This window comes from Triturus cristatus, chromosome 3_1 (genome assembly GCF_964204655.1).
Source record: "Triturus cristatus chromosome 3_1, aTriCri1.1, whole genome shotgun sequence".
In the NCBI taxonomy this organism is placed as follows: Eukaryota; Metazoa; Chordata; class Amphibia; order Caudata; family Salamandridae; genus Triturus; species Triturus cristatus.
Genome location: NC_140583.1, coordinates 604,987,928 through 605,010,982, shown reverse-complemented (window position 1 = coordinate 605,010,982; position 23,055 = coordinate 604,987,928). Strand labels below are relative to the sequence as shown.

General features: G+C 44.7%; 1 protein-coding gene across 1 annotated transcript in view; it reads right to left on the bottom strand.

Moving 5' to 3' along the window:
- The window catches only part of SYNM (synemin), a 90,307-nt gene that overhangs the window by 27,518 nt on the left and 39,734 nt on the right, over window positions 1–23,055 (bottom strand). The window contains exon 3 of the mRNA XM_085644515.1: window positions 8,710–8,783. Within this exon, the coding sequence (XP_085500641.1) occupies window positions 8,710–8,783 (74 nt within the window). The remainder of the gene's footprint in view (window positions 1–8,709; window positions 8,784–23,055) is intronic.

The following is a 23,055-nucleotide window of genomic DNA, read 5'->3' as shown; positions in this document are numbered from 1 at the left end:
GTATGTTCAACCAATGTTGTTATTGTATCTATGGAAATGTCAATAAACATTATACTACACAAAAGATTAACAGCAAAAGTTTAAAAAAAAAAATAAAGAAATATGTTCTATGCAATGTGTCAGCGTGCCAAGAAAATCCAATATCATTTTAATTAAAAAGCATTTTGTTGGTGCTGAAAACTGAAGCATGGGATCCAAAGGCACAATATGCAAAATTAGCATGTAGACAATATTTCTGTGCAAGAAAGACAAAGTACGTGGGCAGGGGGGAAACAATATGATGGATGTGACCAGAGAAAGAATGAATGGGTAGAAGCAACACGAAGAATGTGGGTATGGAGGGGAAGTACGGGGAAAGCAAAATAAAGGACTTAGCTGTGGAAGGGGCGATAGGGGTAGCAAGACAAAGGAGGCAGGAATAGTGAAAATGGATGGGGGAAGCAAGACAAAGAATGTGGTCATGGAGAAGTCGAATCGGGTAATGAAGGAGCATAGTCTGTATGTGGTATAGTGATGAAAGTACATTTATTTTCATGGGGAAAGTTGGAACAAAAAAAAGGAAGAATGCATATGGGTGAAACCAAAACAAAGGATGCAGCCATAGAGGGCACAGATATAGGAATCAACCCAAAGAATGGGGGCACGGAGATGCAGGGATGGACAATGTATAGAAAAAGCCACAAAAAGGATGCCGTCATAAAGAGCTCGAACAGTGGAATCAAGCCAAAGAACATGGGCATGGAGAAAAAGGGATAGAAAAATCAACTTGAAGAAATGTGGTTATTAGAGGATGGATAGGGAAAGAACAACAAAAGTACGCAGATGGGGTAGGCAGCATGGAGAGCAAGTGTAAAGTAAAATAACAAGCATTGGCAATGCCAATAGGTCTGGCTTTAATGGAACGTATGGTAATTTGAAGCGTAACAGTAAATAGCATTGGTATTTGTGTGGAAGCGAAGAAAAAACTTCACAATAATATTGGTTAAAAGCTCAGGTGACAATTGCAATGTCAAGCCACACCTAAAATGTGTGTAGTTTATTGACTGCCCTCCTTGCATCTGTCCTGCTACCAGAGAAAAGCAGCACAAATTATCTAGTTACCTAAGACATTTAACTAGCATGCCAATGCCATGTGCATGCCCCTGAAAGTTCAAGTTTAGGCAGCTGGATAAATAAACAAAATGATCACAGCTGCACGGAGGGCAAGCACTTTTCTGTTGAAGCACACAACTTCTGCCCAATCAAAACAGGTACTCCTGGCTCCCAACATGCCCAAGCCCCTCTCTAGTGATGCTCACATAATTGTCTGGTGACTGTTCCACCATAAAGTCAGCCATAAAAATATGCATGCAGAAAATCTTCAAAAGTACAGACAAAATGTGCTAGAATAATAGGAAGTTGCAGAGTTACAAATCCTAAATATAAACAGTGTGAAACAGAAAAAAAGCGTGGAGAAAAGGAAGCAACACGAAGAATGCGAGGATGGAGTGAATAACTGGGGAGAAGTAAGGCGAAGGACGAGGTCGTAGAGGCGACATATGTGGGTAAGCAACACGAAGAAAACACCCATGAAGGGGAAAGATGAACAAAACAACAAGAAGTATGCAGTAGCAAATAGGGCAACAAAGCAGAATATGCAAGGAGCAAAAGAAGTAAAATTGAGCCCAGGCCCATGTATTGTCAAAGGTAAGGCACTTGTATGGAGAATCAACACAAAGGACGTGGGCATGAACAGGACAAATGGAGAAAGCAACACAAAGGGGTGCAGGCATGGAGGGGATGTGTACGCAAGGGAGGCAGCTCAAAAACGGATGCAAGCAACACAAACGATGAAAGCAATACAAATGGGCATACAGAGAACCAATGGGGTAAGCCACATGAACCACACAGACATGGAGGGTACAAACAGGCAAGGGAGGCAACTAAAAAACACATGCACTCTTAGAAATGTGTTTCAACCATAAAGAAAAAAAAAGAGTGCCTCAGAAAAAAGCAGTGGAAGAACACAAAGTACTTCGACTATCCAGAAATGACTAACCTCATATGCGACGTCCACTACTACTTTTTGTTTCCTCCAGCACCACCAATGTAATGCACTGATTCTTAATGAATACCAAGCCCCATAAGGCTCAAGGAGATAAACATTGAAGCCTGTTCTCTACCACAGAGGATCAGGGCTGATGTCACTACACCACGTCAGACTTTCATGCAAGTTGTGAGAGACTCCATCCATATCACCTTCACATCTAATTGCTTTGGCATCATCCTGGAAACGATCTTCACTTGCAACTCTACAGGACTAAGGCTCTTACATCAAACAATGCACTCCTCGACCCCTCCTCAATCAATATACTACCTTGACCAATTTGCTGCTCAAATGTTATAAGGTTCAAATTGTTGGGTAGTTGAAAGGTCCTTTCAATTCAATGGCAACTGCTCTGCATGTAATATGGAGGATCATATTAACCTGATACCTCATCTCTTGGGTATATCAAACAGTCGGTTGATCTGCTTGCAGAATTATGTGTTGAGGAAAAATAGAACATATGGATTAGGCCATTTTAGCCTCAAGTAGACTATGTGTTTTCGTTGGGAAAGCAGATCAGTAATCTGTGTGGTCCAAAAAGCCTCGCTTAAGAGGATAATCGGGCTGGTGAGAGGTTATTCTAAGGGGTGAGGTAAGTGGTGGCTATACATTTTAATTTAAAGGAACTTTATTCTGAAACTTCTGATCAAAGTGCTCTTTGGCCTTCAAGCCAGGCCCAACCCTCATCCGTCCAAGCTTCATAGGCTAGTTTCTAAGCAGGCAATTTTAAGCTCTGAGCAAAGAACAGTCTGTCAGAAGAAAGCAGCAAATTCAACTAAAAGGCAATCTAGGCTGGACGGTCCAGTTCAAGATCCACAGAAAATACTTAATCCATATTTTTCTGGATATTAAATGGTGATACAGGTGGTGGCATGGTGAGGATCAGTCTTTGGCTTGAGATATTTGGTGGATGGAGTGAGAGAGGGGGGGAGCTGCTTAAAGCCTTCGTATACCTGTTTACATTGATTCTAAGTGCTGAGCATCCTCATCCGTTACATCAAGTTGCACTGGCTCTTCTCTGACAGTGGTGTCTGATGCGGTGGCAACAGAAGCAACTCTTCCCCAAAAGGATTCAGACTGAGAATTGTTTGCGTAATCTGTCATGAAAGTAACGTCCTATCAGCATCAATCAATGAATTTAGTCTGTCTTTTGTCTTATTCATTCATTGCATATTAATGAAAGTATAGGTTGAAACAGATAAGAAAGTAGGGGCATATTATCAAGAACAGCGTTAAAAATTATCGCCGGTTTAGCAGCAGAAAACTGCCGTTAAAGCGGCGATAATGGGCTAAATAATATGCCCTTGAGAATTCCCATAGAAGCCCATGTTCTGGTGTCAACATGGGCTTCAATTGGAATTCTCTGCGGCATATGATCAAGCCCATTATCGCCGCTTTAGCGGCAGTTTTCTGCTGCTAAACCGGCGATAATGTTAACGCCGTCCTTGATAATATGCCCCGTAGTGCCCTCTCAGCTTATGTCAATAAATCTAGACTGTGTTCGATGGAGAGAGTAAGAGTATTGTCCTTCCACACCTGCACATTGCCAGCTTCACTCACATCGAACAAATCTTTGCAATGACTGAAATAACTTTCCATTGAGCCCCGCACTGTGGGAGGGGCTATGTCCCAAGTAACGATACATTGACTAAATCTGAAGGACTGCACCTTCCTTTCGCCTTTTACTGGTGAATGGTAGGCTGGTAGAAAGCTTTTGAATCATTGTAAGGTGTTGAATAATGTTTCCTACTTCTCCTCACATCTCAGAGCTTCAGGGCTGTCACACGGTGACACGTGGCAGAGAAGGATGTACACGCCAGGGCCAAACCTGTTCAGGACTCTGTGCTCCAGTTGTACCTATAAACAGCTTTCTAGAGCAAGATCGCACTCTTTATTATTGATGTGGCAGCCAAAACGGCCAAACACTAGATGTCATCAAGTGCTGGACTTGCCATGTTTGGTTACTTCATTATATATATATTTATTTTAACACTTAAAACGAAGTGCCCAGAGGGGCCTTGCGTGAAGTTTTTGAGCCTGGCACTGCAAAAACTATTGACAGACCTGCAGAAGTCTACAGCATCATATGCACATGCTCAGTGAAACGTACCTCACTGAGGGATTCTCAGCCAGGCCTGGATGCAAGCATCCTTAACCGACACCTATCCCGCATATAGGGAAATGAGACGAATTATTTAATGACGTTTGAGGCAGCCAGTCACATGCCAGGTGAGTCTCTTCAGACCAAAATGTGTTTTAGAAACACCCTGATGACTCTTCCAACTTAAACATGAATGACGCTCAAACACTGCATGCCTGCCGTGCCTGAGGCACATCGGTTGTGTCTGTGACACATAATTTAAAGTCATCCGCCGCAAACATTGGTTCATTAAACAGCTCCCCCTTCTGTGGTGTGCACCACTTTGGGGAAAACAATCCATGGCAACATGCTATCTCAGCAAACTAGTCATCACTTCTCTGATTCCTGAAGATATTCCCATCATCGGAAATCCCAGATTATCGTAGACCACATTCTAGAAGTAGTTTCCCCATGTGTGGGAGACATTTATAGGATCTCTGGGACCACCACTGTCAGAGCGGCGGTCGCAGACAGCAAGGACGCCAGCGCAAATGTCATCGAGGCAGTCATCCTGAATTGGTCAGCCCTCCCTCAGTATTGCCACTAAAAGGTTGTTGGTGATGGAGGGCTGTTGATGGATCTGCCTTTGGAAACGCCTTACTCCATTGTCATCTAAGCTAGGGAGAGAATAGGGATGAGGGGGCGGATGGGGTATCCTTCATTGTCTGTAAGATATCTTATTACCGCCCATGTATAAATGAGGCCCCTGCACATTACATAACACTGGCTTATTATAAAGGTCCCGTGTGGAGGCCAAGCTTGCACGTAATGTGCTAAATCAAGAAGTAATGTTCGCTAGCTCATTTGATGCACAGGGATGCCTTCCTTACAGCCGCATTAACCAATTTAAGTTGTGACATTTTAACACACCATACAAAGACTTATCAAACTCTTTTGCTAACATATCGCCAACATATTTAGTAAGTGTTGTAACACTTGGGATGAAAAGCCTTCATCATCTCAGCCTTTCCATTTTTAGCAGGAAGCCTCTGGCTTAACATGGAAAGGCTAAGATGTTGAAGGTTTTGCATGTTTTTTCCCGAGGAAAACCAGTTCAAGCCTTTGAGACAGGGAGTCATGTATTTAGAGACAAGGGCTTACACTGGGTGTCTTCAGAAGAACATGATGCAACGAGCGGGTGAGTGGATTTGTCGAGCCCTGTACCTCCTGTATTTTTGATGCTGTGCTGGATTTCATTTTTGCTGACTAAGGGCCAGATGTACGACCCTTCCAAATTGCGAGTCGCAAATTGCGAGTCGCAATTTGGAATGTACAACAGTGTCAGAATCACTGATTGCTATTCCCAATGGGGCGCAAAATGCGAGGCTCATGAATATTAATGAGCCACTCGCAAATTGCGACCCCATTTTAAATGGCTGACACTCCCAGGGATGGTGACCCTCAGGTAGCCCCAAAGTACCCCCATGGGCAGGGTACAGTGTATGTGAAAAGTAGGACATGCACTGGTGTGTATGACATGTTCTGATAGTGAAATACTGGCAATTTCGTTTCTCACTATTGAAAGGCTATCTGTCCCATAGGATAGCAAGGGAGATACTTTGTAACATCTTATAAGTATAACTTCCCATTTGTACAAGATGAAAGAATAAAGTTTAGGCTCGCACAACTCAGAATTTAATAGCACATCTTTTAGTAAAGATGTTTTTTAAATTGTGTGTTTGAAAATGCCACTTTTAGAAAGTAGGCATTGTCTTGTCTAACCATTCTGTGTGCTTTGCCTGGTTGTGGTTTGACTGTCTGGTTTTGGGGTGACAGCGGCTGGGGATCTGCATTCACTGTAGACAGCCACTGGGGGTGTTGAGTTCTGCCTGTCCCTTCCTGGATGACTCAGAACTGAGCTGAACAGACATTGGCTGCATTTAGAGTAGTGCGAGGAGTTTCCCTTGCACCTGAATAGGGCCTGTCTCCCTCGCAGAATGGTGTCTACACCCCCTGTGGTCATAATGCACCAGTATGGACAGAACGGGTTTGGACTGGGCTCAGAGACACTTGCACAAAGAAGAACAAAGGCAAAATGAGGTATAATTAGTGGCCCTTAAACCACACAATTTTAGATCGCGTCTGGACTCAAGGCCAAGGAGAAGAGCTGGAGAGGTGTGAGAAAGAGTACTGCCCCTTTGCTGTGTGCTGTGTGAGGTTGGCCAGCAGTTGCTGCTTCTGCCACAGAAAGTACAAAGACTGGAATTTTGCTGAGACACCTGCTTGAAGAAGAATCTCAAAGGGCCTGTGTGTGCTGGACTCCTGTTCCGAAGTCTCAGGGACACAAAGACTTCACCCCCAGCTTCCCTGAACTCTATTGCTGAGAGTTCTGACCTGCCAGGAGGTGCATGTTCCAGTTTTGGGCCTCTGGAGGTTGTTCCTGTTGTTGGGAGTTGGAAGCAACTTGATAGAAGCAAGAAAACCTGTCTCTGACGCCATCAGCAATGCCGCTCTGTCGTTTTGACTTGGACCGAGGCCAGGGGCACCGCTCGTGAAGTGCACAACGCACCACCCAGCCTGCACTGCAGCTTCAATTCCCTTTGACGCCTGCCAACACCTGCAGTAATCAGCATTCTCGACGCGAGCACTCGCACCGACTCTGTCATCTCCAGCACCTGCATCCTGTTATCACGGCGCCGATACCCGCCTAGGGTGACTCCACAAACTTGTCGACTTCACATTGCCTAAGCAGAACCGACCCCTCACCACCGATTGCCCCTGTCCTGGATTTGACACGTTGCCTCCTCGCGGACACGACGACTCGCCTCCCCGTGGCAGCCAGGGAACCAGCCTCGGCACCGATGCCTCACCTCCACCACGCCGTGCATCATCATAGACTTCGTTATCCAAAGGTACTGTGTGTTTGGTGGTCCACGTGGCTCAATGCCCGATGCCGCACACCTCACGGTCTACACCGTATTTTGGATTTATTGCGATCATGAAGTCGCAATAGCCGCAGGTGGAGCTATTTTTTTCTACAAGCTTTATTTTTGGAGTAACTGTTTTTAAGTGCTCTTTTACTACATGTATGTATGCAGTAAACTCCACTGGTGTGGTGTCATTTTGTGGCATTACTGTGTGTTTTGTGTACAAATACTTCACACATTGCCTTTGGGATAAGCCTGTCTGCTCGTGCCAAGCTACTAAGGGGGTGAGCAGGGGTTATCTAGAGTGTGTATTCCTCTTACCCTGACTAGAAGCAAGGGTCCGTACTTGGACAAAGGTACCTACCTCTGCCATCTAGAGACCTCCATTTCTAAAAAGCCTAAGAGAGGTGCCATATGCCAGAGCAAACGTTTGCTGAATAAGTTGATGCAAGACAGTCCACGATATTTACTGCATGTTGTGTTATAAATAGCCATAGTCATTTACTTCTGCCAAAGATTCCTGGTTCAAAAGCCAGTTTCCCTGACTATTGAATGCAAAATAGAGATCTGAGATGTGCTCATTGTCATGATTGGAGGGGGGCCATGGGGAGGGGAGCATGTTGTCGTATAAGATCTCATCCATATCGAAAATATGTAAATTGAATAGGGTGCAGCAGGACTCCAACACACACCAGTGCTTCACAGTGTTGAGCATTTCACAACTTATCTCGACCAACACACCAGTGCTTCACAGTGTTGACCATTTCACAACTTATCTCGACCAACCACTGTCCAGGTTCACAGTGCAGTAACAATTGTCAGGGCTAAAGATGGAGGGGGGGGGGGAGGGAATAACACATGCCTCTAACTTGCCCACAAATGCACCTAGTAGCCCTTATCCAAGGCTTTGGTGAAGTACACAAATGCTCAATCCAGCGGCATTGCCCCATTCTTTTACACCTTCCTGGCCTTTGAAGTCAGCGCCGCTAAATTGTGCAATGTGTACGTATCCTCCCTAAAACATTCTGAGTCCTAAACAGCTCTCTGTTAACAATCACCCACTCCAGGGGCTCGGCCACTGGACTTAGCATTGGCATTAAACATTTTAGCATTGCCATTAAACATAAACTCTTTTTTCTAGATATCAATTAATAATGATATGTTTGTTGTTCACAAAGGATAGAACTTGGCCGACTGACTCTGGCTGAATTCAAAATATCCACTTAAGGGTGTATTCTTTCCAAATAAAATAATAAAAATAACTCAAAAGCTCATTGTCAAAATCACTTCCTGACAAAAAGTTACATTCCCGAAACCTTATGCTTACGTTGCATTTTTTTGGCGTGCTTTACGTATTGTTTCCCGATTTAAAACACAGCTGATAATTAGTTATTGAATACTTTCTATGTTTACACAGAATTAGCTATGCTTCACCTTGTTCCTTTCTCTCATATTTTTCAAAACAAGTTGATTAATTTGAACTCAAATCAAGTAGTAACAGTACCATATTGAGTCTACATTTTTGATGGAATTTAAAACGAATCCCATCAATGATGTGATTAAAAACGAATCAAAAGTTGTTCTATTCCTTGCTCATATATAAATAATAATTGTACCTTGGGGTATTTTCCTTATTTGTTCTTCGGTCCATGTGAACATCCCTTCGTTAGTTTCACCTTCCAACAAAGCCCTGTCACAAAAGAAATGCACATTTAGGAAGCATATCTAAAAAGAGAAATATCAAGCCTGGCATAAAATAATTGCCTTTTTTACAAATCAACAATGGACCTTAAATTCAACTTTTTTCTTCAAGATGATGAAATCTTGCTGCTTTCCTCAGGTCTACCGAACAGAACACATTATTGCGAATTTTCAAGCACCCTATATTTGGGCGATTGTTGTTCGATAGAAATATAATTTTTGGGAAACATAAAGCCAAGTGGTACACTTTACAGCACAATTTATAACGAGATTGGATACAAAACCCCACGCTCCTCTTGAATTATTCAGCATTTCACAGACTGAGGCTGCCTTTGCCAGTGTTTGTTGATTCTCCCGCGAAAGAAAATTTGAAAAATAACATAAAAGTGGTGCTGGCTACGGATTAAATCCCATAAGAGTTCGTCCACAAGCAATATATCTTACAGGAATGTAAAACTTCTGCATCCCATTTTACAGTCAGTCTTTGGTGCCCGTTGCAGGCTGCATTGTACCCTATACTTTCCCAAGTGCTTTAGGCTCTTTCATTGGATGGCACTGTTGTCTACGTCAGTGTTCTGCTTTGGAATCGCAGCTTTCCTCTCAATTCTGCTTCTTGATTGACTGTGTTGTATCCTTACCCTTACACAGCTGACGTGAGGGGACTATTTATTCCTCTGCCAGGCTTTTACATATTGTTTGTCTTTTAGCACTCTCTATATACACATGAGCTGTTGTCTTTTCTCCTCCAACCCTTTTTCCTAGTTGCTTCCTTCTCAGATCCCCACTTGCTCAGTCATCTGAATATGTTTCTACCCACCACCTGTCTTTCTACTGTTGCTTCTGAACCCCACTCGCTCCGTCGTCTCCTGAATAGTATTCGCCCCTGCCGCTACCCTCTTTTCTTTCTTACCGCTGGCCCACATATCCGCTATCTCCATCGTCTTCTAATGGTAGCCACCATTGGCCTTGCCAATCAGTGCCAGAGGGCTTTTAAATCCATTAGCATTGGCTAAGCCAATGGTGAAGAAGGCAATGATGAAATTATAGATAACATTGTTTTCTATTCTTTCAAGGTGGCTGCTGCATTGCGAGACGCAGTGGGCATTGTGTTGTCATGTCACATCCACAACGTGTAGAAAACAATGTTTTCTTTAGTTTGAAAATGGCCACGGCATTGCAGGTCTTGTATTGTAATATCATGTCGCGTTATGCAAAGTGGCGGCTAAATGACATGATGACGCATTACACATTGCATCATGCAACTCGTTGGCCATCGTGAAAATATAGAAAAGTGTTGTCTGTACTTAACACAGCCAATCCAGCATTTTAAAAGCCAATTGCGTTCTTCATTTTCTTACATTAGTGTGCCTTTGTTCCCTAACAAAACTGCAAACAATGTTCCTGCAGGTGCTCCGACTGCCCCGTCATAATACCACCTCTGTCCCTTCCTTCTCCCGTTGGGAGCAGGTCTATCAGCACCAAGCAGCTCTAGTATGCTGACTCTGTTTTTACTTCAGGTACATCCTGTGAGGCGCTTAAACTAAAAGTCTATCTTTAGTGTAGCTGTAGAGTCTATGGTTCACAGGCTCAATCCCCAGTACTTAAGCATTTTTTCCTAAAACTACTTTGCGATTTTAGCAATGCTTAAAAAATAAGCATTTTCATATTAACTTTGTGAGAAAGATCTCACATATTTAACAGATTCCGAAGGAAACGTGGCTGCCTGTTTGCACTGCATTGGTACCATGTGTGCGCGTTTCCCTGTGACACCGTTCCCATAGCATGTGCTTTTGCTCTAACAAATAACACGGTTTCTAAGAAAATGTGTAAATAAAATGTATTGCAGGACACCAATTACTGTCACCTGGAAGGACCAAATCCATCACCAATCTCAACTAAATATCCCTTTCTTTACCCTCAGCGAGACAGCTTGGTCTTGCCAATGCTTGTTCTTCCCGGCTTCTTCCACACAGATCATAAATCATACAGAATCGCTTAGAATCTACTGGGAAGGAGCAGTCTGAAAATATTATATGTACCTAAATCACACAGACTCAAGCTTTGGACAGCAGAGCCATCCCTTAGTTTCCCGTCTGATAGACCAGAAACGTCTTATGGGCGTTCTCATAAGCATGCCATTCTTAGAACATAATTTTGCCATCAACATTAACTTTCCATTTTTGGCCATTACATTCCTTTTCACCTAAACAAAATATTATTTTCTAAAATATAAACTACTTCACTCTAAGACCAGTTTACAGTGATTAAAAACATGATTTTCAACCCATAATATCAGCTTCTTTTTTTGGGGGGTGGGGGATATATTTTAGTTTTGTTTTCCAGACAGCACATCAATTATACAGAAAAGCATCTTAAAGGATGTTGGAAATATAGCTCCAGCGCTAATACAGAAGTAACGAGAACCTTAAACAATAGTCCCCCCCCCCCTCCACCCACCACCTTCTCCCCAGACAGTCATCGGGCAATACACATGCAGAATTAAACAAAAGCATGAAGTCCCATGCACCAATATACTGGCCCACCTCACATCCACACCCATTAGAGCATGTCCTGGCTCCGACCCCATCATCATCTGGTACTTCCAATAAGTGATATCGTAACCAACCGCCCCAAATCTTGCAGAGCTTTCAAGGGCAGCATCTGCTGGTGTATGTTACTTTTTCCGCCACCATAAACATGTCCATGCCCCGTCTCCGCTGTCATAACATTGGGCCCCAGGAGCAAGCTATATCCCTCTTTGCCACTACGAGACCACAGAATATCAGCTTCTTATATATGCCAGGTGCTCTCTCCTGTGCTACAGACACCGAAGCACAGATATTGCTTTCCCTAGCTCTGCTGATGACCCACCGTCATATGCCATTAATAGTTTTTGGTTCTCTAGGTTTATCTTCACAAGTGCATGCATTGCTTCTCTTGCCCATGAATTGCTTCAGATGCTGATATTTGGCCATCATATGCCACTGTTGCCCAACAAAGGCAAGGTTATCCACAATAAGACAGGCATGACAACTAAATGCCAGAGATGATTACCATTGATGAACAACATTTTCCAAAGAAGCCATTCAGATGCCAGGAATCCTAAAATATGATCAGGATGTCTACCATATGCCAGTGATACCATTCATATTGGAAATCCCATCCCCTGCTAGGTATGCCCAATAGTTGCCAGGCGTGCACACTGCATGCCAGGAATGCCCACCCCATATACCAGAGATTCCGCTCAGAAGTCTAGAATGCCCAGCTTATACCAGAACTTTCCATGAGCTTCAAAAATAAAACTCCAAAGGTCGCACCAGAAGCCACGGGTGCATACTACATGCAGGGGTGGCCATCACAGGCCCAGGCACCCACACACACATATTATGATACATATGTACAGGTGAATGCAAAGGCACATACACACAATGAGAGAAACACACATAGACACAAGTGTATTCACATACACATGGGTGCACACACATAGGTGCATATGTACAAGGGTGTGGCTTCCAATGGCACAGCAGGTTCTGTTGCACCGGGCCTAGAGGTCTGAGGGGCCACCGAACCCTGATTACTACTGTATTTTGCAATTCAAACAGCAGTCAGGGGTCCAATTCCCTTTCTTGCACTAAGACCCATGACACATTGGCTATGCCACTGCATACATATATTTTTGTACACGCAGGTGAACATGCACACATGCAAACCTATTTGCTGCCCAGTGTACCTACCTGTATGTAAGATTCTAGGCACGGGGCCAAGGGTTTCCTTTTCCCATTATTTTCTTGTTCATTTATTTTTTTAACTCTTAAACTTTCAACATAGTTTTTTTAAAGCTCTTAAACTTTCATCACACCAAAAAAAAACTCTTAAAGTTTCCTCACAGTTTTTCAAAAGCTCAAAAACGTTCATCACAGTTTTTAAATAAAACTTAATTTACTTTCATCACAGTTGGCTCCAGTATCGAACGCTAAATTAATCTTCCAACAAGAAGAAAAAGCCAAAGTAAATAAAGCAAGTGCTAAGCGCCAAGCGTTCGAAGAAATATCTCTATCAGGGTTTCTGTCTGGCCTTTTAGCTTAGCACCAAGATATATTATGGAATACAGATACATAATTAGTAAGAAATAATACATTTGAATTAGTTAGGATTGTTAATACAGCAAGATCAAGCCTGTGACATGTGAATCCCAAATTCCAGATTTTTGCATTTATAGAAACCACTTTCTTCTAAAAATGAGAAAAAACTCTATGGTTATTCCAAGTTTCATGTTTTTTCGCCATTTTAATGTTGACATTTTTATTTATTTAAAAAAATAATTACTCACACTTAGAAATAACTGTAATTTCCTTTTTTTATGCTTCTAGTCGTTCATTTAAACCAGTAGCCTTCATTTGTATGCTGATCCCTCCATTCAATATAGCATGCTATATAGTACGTAGCAGTGAACGTTAAAGGGTGTTTGGTGCTAAAATCAAAAACAGCAGAACAAACATGACACTCAAGAGTGCTCCTGCTTCCACACATTGAATCCTTCACCACAGGCAGCAGTGCAAGCTTCCCTTATAAAAAACTTAAAGGCCACAGCACAATAAGGAATCACATTTCCCCTAATATACGTAGAACGGATACACCACTGGCAACGGTAGTGCAGGTTTTGGCATAAACACAGAACAGCAGCAGCAGAACAAAAGTCTCTTAAACACATAAAAGGAATACCAGCCTATTTAGCAGACAAAACACGTATAATATGTAATGTAATGTAAGAGGCATTTCTAAAGCACACTGTTACTCCAAGGAGTGTCCTGGCGCTCTGCACCTTCAGGAAGATGTGGCAGTAGAAAGTACTTACAGGGAGTAGAATTTGCTGTGGGGCTGACCGCAGCAGACAGTGGATGCAGGCGATGGGGCACAGATCTGTTAGTGGGCCTTACTTTTCCTGAAAGTGTACACCGGAGAGAGGACAGGTATGGGTCGACTCATGCCGCGCCAATGGTGTGTGCTGGAGATATGACTGTGTAATATATGTACATACATTATTTTTAGTTATGGTTTTATCTGCTCATAGCACCTTAACGTATTTAAAAAAAAACGCCCTTAAAATACTGTTTTATTAAAGTTATGGTTATGGTTTTAAATAAATAGGAAGCTACCTGAAAGTGGCCAGTTATGGTTTACTACACAAAACATAACACATTCTTCCAGGTTTTTATAAATGCATTTAAAACTGTACAGGGAATCCCACCCCATCTCTCCCTCCACCCTCTTAGATTTAAATTCAGGAAACAGATTCCATAAAAGAAAGCTTGGGATGAGTGTGGCAGGCTCCTGCTTGTTTTACCCAGTAAGGACTTCGAGCCATATTATCAAGTAACGGTGATAACATTATCGCCGCTTTAGCGGCAGGAAACTGCCACTAAAGCAGCGATAATGGGCTCGATAATATGCCCTAGAGAATTCCCAAAGAAGCCCAGGTTCACAACAGAACCTGGGCTTCTATGGGAATTCACAAGGGCAGCGGCGATAATGTTATCGCCATTTGTTGATAATATGGCCCTTCGTCTTACTTTGGCCAGGAATACCTTTACTGTATTTCTGCTCCTAGAATTGCCAATACTACAGATATTAGTAATTTTGACATGCAGGAATACTGCAATATTCTGAGTAGTCCTCTGGGGGTTCCCTAAAAATGTGGACTGAGGAAGGGATTTAGGAATACTGCACCCAGTTCACACGGTTTTAGCATATCTTTGCCCACAAGGAAATCTCAACAGTTTGTAGCTTTTGAATCCTCTCAAAAGCTACAAGTTAGTGAAATGTTCGGTTTAAAATCTGGATAATTTGGAGAAATATTAACATGCGAGTTCATAACATATGTTTTTAAAACTGCGTAGGAAAGCTCAGTGTAGGGCATGAATAAGGTACCAAGATGAAGTATCCTGTTGAGCTTGTTTATTGATAACACAGGCCCAACAACAGGAGCAACGAGAGACACACCTCCCCTCTCCGCACTGAACAGTCCTCAGGTGACCACTCTAATACAAACATTCTACACCCTCACATTCTGCTTCACTCTCCACTATCCTCATTACACCATCCTTCCACAGAACCTATGTTACCACACTGAGCCACAGTTATCAACAAAGAACCAGACCATTTTTTAGTTACCACGGTCCTCCTTCACCACCGCAGCAGGTCACTGCCGCACTGGATCCTTTTTGAAGTTGCTATCAGGATCAATCAATCAGGATTTATATCCAGGCGCTTGGAGGTCCCAAAGGCTTATTCAAACAGCCAGGTCTTAAGGGCCATTCGGAATTCCGGAAGCGAGGTGATGGTCCAGAGGTGTGTGAGGTGGCTGTTCCAGATGTTTGCTGCCATGTGAGAGAAGGAGAGTCATCTACTTTTGGTTCAGTAGATGCGCAGAGTATGGGCAAGTGAAAGGGAGACAGAGCGTAGTCTTCTTGACGGTTGGTGAAAGTTCTGTCATGCCCTGAGGTCCGCGAATCCCGACGCTGTAGTATTTAAGGAACCTCGAGGCAAGGAAACGCGCGTAGCGTTCTTGCCTCGAGGTTCACTTCCGTCCCGACGCTCAGCTGCCTGACTTCCGTCAACGTATTTCCTGGTTCCGGCTTCGCTCTAAGGAACGAAGCCGGCTTGCTGTAGATCGCCGCTTGTTCAATCTCCGTGGCGTTTCGTTCCTGCCCGCTTCCTCACCACCGCTAGCGGAGCGGACTTCGCCCCTCTTCCCTTCAACCACAGAGAGAGGTACCCCGGTAATCCTGGCTAGTGAAAGCATTACTTCCTGGCGCTATAGTTGTGCTGAAGATACAAGCGCTTGTTGTCCCTTCACGCCGGGCGGTGCCCAGAGCTTTCCACGTGGTCTGGAGAGTGTCTTGCTCCGCTCTTACCGGCTTCTATTGCCCTAGTTCTTCCCCTTCTTATTTTACCCTCATTGTTCCCTCCTTAAGACACGCACTCAATTGGCTGTCACTGCTCCTTCTACCAGCCAGGCGTGGTTCAAGATAAAAGTACCCTGATGGTGTTCCTTCGAGCATCCATTCTAGTGGGGTGTGTTCCAGTTCCTCTCCCCCTGGAGTAGTATCCTGTCGCTCCCTGGGGTTATTGCATGAATCACTGTGCTGACTATCTTCACGACAGAAACACGGTAACGGCGCACAGCGCTACCTTCTTCATCAAATAACTGTATGTTATACCTAAAAAAGGGAGAACTCAGTGGGTATTTTGACTATATTCTGACAGGTTGTGTCATCTGTTTCAGTAGAACACCTACCTTCCACAGTGGTCACCAGGCAAAATAGAATCCAGGGAGCTGGTAGTTCCTCAGCTACATTACAGGGGGTAAGCAGACAGCAGGTATAGGATAGATTCTGGGGTTGATTCCTACTCTCTCCTAACTTTGTGTTCTCCTTTACTTAGGATATTACAGTGAACCCTTGACACCTTCTCATTACAAGAATAGACTTCCTGACACAGTGGTAGGGGAGGTCAAGGGTTGAGTTTTACAAAAGGGTTGTTCGTGTGTGGCAGTGTTTACACAGTCTTTGTTTTACAGGGTGTGTGTGTCAGGCGTAGATCTTCTTACCTGCTGAACCAGACGCCAGTTACACCATTGAAGTGCGAACCCTCCTTCCCTTGTTTTGTTTCCCTGTTTTCCCCTGGCGAGTCTTCCGAGTCTCTAGAGTCTGATAGAGTCGGAAGACCGCTGGGGAAGGCGGAGGTATTCTCTTCAGGTTCCTGACGCTCCTACGGAACATCTGACAGCCCTTACAAGTTCAGGCAGTGGTTAATATAGGCAAGTCCTAAGTTGTGTAGACCCTTGTGTGCCTGGGTCAGTAGCTTAAATTGGCATCTCTTCTGTACAGGGAGCCAGGTGTGTTTCATGAGTTGGGGTGTAATGTGGGTTCATCGGGGAAGGCTGAAGATGAGTCCGGCTGCGACGTTCTGTATGGTCTGAAGTCTCTGTAGGAGGTGTGTGGCGATTCCTACGTAGACGGCATTGCCATAGTCAAGTTGTCTGGTGATGTCATGGTGTGTCTTGTTTGTAGGGGTAGCTACTGAAGAACTTATGTAGCATGAGCAGAGGGAGGAAGTAGGAGGAGGAGACAACACTGATCTGTGATTTCATGGTGATCTTGTTGTCAATTATAATTCTGAGGTTTCTGGCATGGTTGGAGGGAGTGGGTGGGTGTGGGTCCTAGGTCTGAAAGCCACCAGGAGTCAGTCCATGTGTTGCGGCTGTTGCCAAAGATCAGTACTTCCTTTGTGTCTGTGTTCAGCTGCAGGGAGTTGTTCTTCATTCAGTCAGAGAAATTTGTCATTCATTTGTGGAAGTTGGTTCTGGTTGTGGTGTACTCGCCGATGACTGAGAGGACGAGTTGGGTGTTGATTGCACAGGAAATTATGTTGAGACCTTGGGATCTGACGATATTAACCAGCGGGGTCATATATGTGTTGAACAGGGTGGGACTGAGGGATGAGCCCTGGGGGCACCTCAGGTGATCTTCTTGGGTTCAGAGGTGAAAGGTGGGAGGTGAATCCTCTGGGCTCTTCCGGTGAGGAAGGAGGTGATCCATCTGAGGGTGTGGTGGTTCTTTTGATCAATGTGTGGTGTGATACACGTCAACAGCTGCTGAGAGGTCAAGGAGGCTCAAAGTTGCTGTTTCACCTCGGTCGGGGAGGGTTTTGATGTAGTCGGTGGCTGAGATCAGGCGGTTTCGGTGCTGTGATTGCTGCGGAAGGTGGATTGGGAGGTGTTAAGTAGCTGGTTCTGCTCCAGGTTTGTCATGAGTTGATTGTTAATGATCTTCTCCAGTACCTTTCCTGGGAATGGGAGCAGGGAGATTGACTGGTAGTTTTTGAGTTAGCTGAGGACAGCGGAGGGTTTTTTGAGTAGTGGTATGACTTCAAAGTGTTTTGAGGCATTGGGAAATGTTGTGGTGGTGATATAGGTGTTGAGTAGGGTGGTGAGTTCCTGGCCAATCCTTTGGTTTTTGAGGTTGGAGATGTGGTGTGGGCATAGGTCTGTGGTAGCTCCCGAGTGGATGGATTTCATGGGGGAGGTGGTGTCCTGGGTAGTGAGGATATTCCAGGAGTTCAGTGTGTGGTTCATTTCAGTTACGGTGGTGGCATATCTGTCTAGGAAGTCCATTGGTATGGGTTGGGGTTCGAAGTTTCTGTATATGGTTGCGATCTTGCCGTGGAAGGAGTGGGCGAGGTTGTCACACAGCTCCTGTGAGGATGTGATGTTGTTTTCGCTAGCAGCGAAGTTGGAGAATTCCTTAACAATGTTGAAAAGGTCCTTGGTGTTGTTGGTTCTGGTTTTAATGCGCGTGGCAAGGGCTGCCTTCTTTGTTGCTCTCCGCAGGTGGTGGTAGAGGTTGAGGGAGGTCTTTAAGGCTGCCCTGTCAGAGGTGTCCGTGCTGGTGTGCCATCTCCTCTCCAACTGTTTGCTGTCTCGTTCCACTGTTCTGAGTTCTTGGATGCACAAGTTGGCCTTTTTGGAGGATTTTCTCTGGATGTTGCTCTTGATGAGGTCAATGATGTCTGCACAATTGGTGAACCAGGCGTTGATGTTTTTCACTCCCTGTTCGAGATTGGTGGTGGTAGCAGGGTTGGAGGTGTTGAAGGCATTCGTCCAACTGGTTTCTGAGATTTTGTCCCACCTCCGGTGGTGGACGTTGGTCATCTTAGGGGTTGCAGTGTGGGGGCTAGAGATGCTGAGTGGACGATGGAGTAATCAGTCCATGTGAGTTCTGTGATATGGCTGTATTTGACGCAGTTGCTGGAGGTAAAAATTGGGTCCAGCTTGTGTCCTGCGGTGTGTGTGGGAGTCGTGGACTATCTGGGGCAATCCAAGCCTGCTCATACTGTCGAGGAGGTGTGCAGTGTTTTTGCCACTGGGGTCAACGATGTTGAAATTTAGGTTGCCAAGGAAGATGTAGTCCTTGAAGTCTAAGACCAGGGGCGTGTGGCATGGTGGAGAAGGCGACAGTGAGACAGGGAGTGGTTTTCTAAATAATTTTTTATTTGTTACGTCACAAGCACAGGACAATGTCCCTGAATAACAAAGTCTTTGTGATAGAACGTCTTCACTCTCTTTCTGTTAGAGAGCAGTTTGTCTGGGCTTCAAAGTCCCGAAGCTGGAAGTGTTGAACTCGTTGCGCAGTAAAAGGACCGGGTCCGGGAAAAAAAAGAAAAGAAAGGAAGGGTTGGTCAAAGGGACGTCTCTTCGCTTTATGACAAGTCAGGGAGAGGGAGTGAGGGCTATGCACCCGGCCACCACCGTGAGTCGCGCTGCTGCCTGGAGAGCTTTATGTGCTGTGATACTAATCCTGGTGTACTCTGGCTATTCTGGAGCCCCAGTGCGTTTGCCCTGTAACCCCGGTCTTCCCCTACCCCAGACAGCCCCCAGCTGACCCCGTACCTTGTGAAGCCATGACTCTCCTGGGCTGTGGCCGCTTTCAGCGTGGTGCCGGGAAGGGCCCTGCTCCCTCCTTTCGTCGTCTCCGGGTGGCGGCTTCTCCACGGGTGCGAACTCCTCCTCCGTGTTGCGCTGGGTCAACAATTCCCCGAGTCCAGGCGAAATGAGGAAGGTCTGCACGTTCCATTCTCCAGGAGACTCTTCGGCGATCCTACTCCAGCGTTTACCAGGTGGGCTCGACATTCCTCCCGTTTCTTCCCTTTTAACCCGTAGGGGTTCATGTGACCACATCACGTGAGTGGCTGACGGTGATGCCTTAAAGGGCCAGTGTTCATCAGGAGCGGTATCCGGGGCCTGAAAACAGAGGAGGGGACATGGAGACAGGTAAGGGGCAAGTATTTGTGTGACAGGTTCGAGGCTGCAGGATCGTTAGGCAGCTCTTCGCCACAGGGTGCAACAAAGTATGTGATGGTGTGGCAGAAGTGGGAGCGTGGGCCTGGGGGTCGGTATGCGAGGGTGCCTCTGATGGTTGTCTTGTCGTCCGTGTGGAGCTTAAAGTTGAGATGTTCAATGGGGGTGGTGGTGCTGTTGGTGGTGGTGGTACACTGCATGGTTTCTTTGTGGCTGATGGCTGTTCCTCCACCCCGCTTGTTGGTGCGGTCCTGGTGAGTGATTTTATATTTGTCGGGGATCGCTGAGGCAATGTCTGGGGCGGATAAGGGGTTGACCAGGTCTCAGTGAGAAAGACGATGTTAGGTGCGGGGTGGGGATGAAGTCACATAATTCAGTGGAATGCCTGCATAGTGAGCGTTTTGAGGAAGGTGCATGCAAATTGGTGTTTTTGTTCAGGTAGTGTGTGTTGTGTGTTTGGGGTGGGACTGGTTGGTGGGCTGATGTGTGTACAGTGGCCGGTGAAGTGGCAGTGGGTGCAGGTAAAAGGGCCTACTGCGGAGCGTAGTTTGGCGCGGTGGCAGTGTTTGCTGCGGGATTTGGGTAGAGGGGGTAGAGTTCGGCGATGGCATATCTCCGAAGGGTGAAAGGGCCAGAGGTTGTGGCGCTGGGAATGGTTTAGGCACCGACGGGCGCAGAGGGGCTTGAATTGGCGCGGACCACGCTCGCTGTCTGTGTCTGCTGTGCAGTCGCACAGCGGACTGCATTGTGTAGGTTCTGGGGTGGGCGGGGCTTCTGTTACCAGGATACCAGGCAGCTGTAAGTATAAGAGGTTTAACCACCTGCCCTTGTGAAAAGGTTGAAGCAAAAGAAGAAGGGCAATTTTTCAAAAGAACACTGAAACCCTTCTCTTATCCTAGCCAGGGGCCAGCGGGTATACCACCTGCCTGGCTATTTGACACGAGGGTCGCACACCTGGGTGCTCTGACCTCGCAAAAATATAGCTAAAATTGATACTCTCCCCTGTTTTTGGACTGGGAACGCAACAGGCTACCAAGGCAGTCATAAGTTACATAAGCAATGAATGGAGGTATAAACACTTTATTTTAAATGGCCATTTAATCAAAAACTTCTCTTTGCAATTTCAGTTTCTCAATACATACGAACGGAAATATACGTAATACACACATGGGTACTGAGCAGTTAAAGTTTCACCTCTAACTTTGTGATGCCTACATGAAAATTACCCAAACCAGCAAAAGGCAAGCTTTGCTCTACATGGCTCACCCAACATTCATAGTCACTGAAAAATTAAAAAGTGATTGACAGAAATTATGATGCTGGAAATCCCGATTTTGAATAGCCAATGTGTACAAAAGTGTTTGAATATATGCCATGATAAAGAAAGTAAACGTGGCGCAATAACACGTTCTTTAGAGAAACTATACTAATAAACACACATTCACATATTTACTGCAACAGCGCAAAGTTAAATTCCAGTTTTATACCATAGTACAGCTCAACTGACATGAGAAAAACACTCTTTGCGGCCGCACAGATTGCATGTAACAATTACTCTACACGGTGAAAAAACTTTTCTTATAGTGACAAGTCCTCTTGAGGTTTGTGGCTAAACCTTACTGCACAAATGTAACTCTGTGCATCCTGATATTGTTTAAAACACTTTTGGTTAAACAAATACGCATGAAAACGTACCAGACAGCATACAGCATTATTCTCAACCTTTTTACTTTTGAGCTGCTCCCACAAACCAAGATAAAGATTCAAACGTAATTTTTAGTATCTAGTTTCAAATCCCTTCACATTTACAGAGTGTTTTAAAATTAAATTATTTTCAATTTTGCTTTCTCATGTATATGTACTTAATATGCTAATAATATTTAATTTCTAAACATTTGCGGACCTCCTGAGCAGGCATCACAGACCTCCCAGGGTCCATAGACCACAGGTTTAGGAATCACAGGCATAAACCAAATATGCAGAAACATGTGTATAATATGCTATTTTTTAGATTGTTAAGCCACACTTGAGTCGTTGCCCCACCGGACACTTAACAACGGAAATAAATAAAGTCAGAAAAGGGAAACCTGTCAGGAAGGCAGCAGATTTGCAACTGTTCCTGTTCAAAACACTAAAGCAGCGCAGACCACAGTTTGTCATGGCAATTATCTAATGCTCTGCGGCAATCTCCCCCTTCTTGAAAGATAAGTGTATCAGCTATCCACGACAACCATCGTTGTCTTCCTTTTAATAAAATGCTGACACCGGAAGAGGTTCCTACTTCCTGATTACCAAGACAAGAATATTCTAAGGCAACTGGTATTATTTTGTGGCATTCGGTGGTCATAGTTATTTGCACAGGGGGTCTTTTCTCTGAAAGAGAAGGTGGAAATCTGTATTTATGCAGCGTTTACTCTTTAGCACCCAAATAGCATTTATGATGGACCATCTCTCTATAAGCATTATGGTGTTCAGCCTACCAAGAGTTACTAAATGCAACGTTTTGGCTTTAATTCAACAAGCTAATGCATTCTGGGAGATAAGTCTTGAATTACACAATAGAAAGTGCAACCCAACTGATGTATGTGGACTAAGACACAATTGCTGGGTCTGCAGGGTATCTCCGGACTTACTTGCTGCAGTGCCAACCTTGTAGCTGGATGGTAATTAGTATTTTCAACCAATGAACACAGCTGTGGGCCGTTATACCTCTCTTACAGAGTCATCAGTTCCCACCCGGCCAAGCACCCCCACAGTCCATTAACTCCTTCCATCTCCAACTAAATTTGATCCTAGAATTGATTCAAATACGAAACTGTAATGTTATTGATACACATAAAATTATGGGAGTAGTCTTCCAAAGTTACAACAATTGTAGGCCTGGGTGGAGTTCACAGGGTTGCGCTACGTGGAACGCCGCAAAGTGACAAAAAATACTCTGCTGCGCTCCTTGGAGTTCCGCAGGCGACGGAATGAGGTAAGTCACACTGCTTTTTAGCGCAGTTTGTTTGTCCCGTGCTGTAAAATCTGAGCGAATTACACCATGTGCAGCGCTTGAATACACAACTTCTTTCTGCCGCTCGAGTAGATGTTCTACTGGAGCGGCAGCTTCCTCAACATGATCAGCAGGTTTCTCAGTGGTAACAACCTGCCGCGACCCCCAGCATTCAGAAATCTCACCGGGCGGTGGTCTAGCATTGGATTTTCCTCACACGCCAACTTAACGTTGACGAACAGCGAGAAAGGAAAAATTCCGCTCCGCCCCGCTACGCAGAGTTTTTCAGAACTCTGCGCTCTACGCGGAGCCCTGAGTGGGAAAAACTCTGCAAACTATGTATGCAGAGCTGAGTTTACCGTCCAGGCCCAAACAATTGTAGCTCAATTGGCTAATTTACAGTTGTAA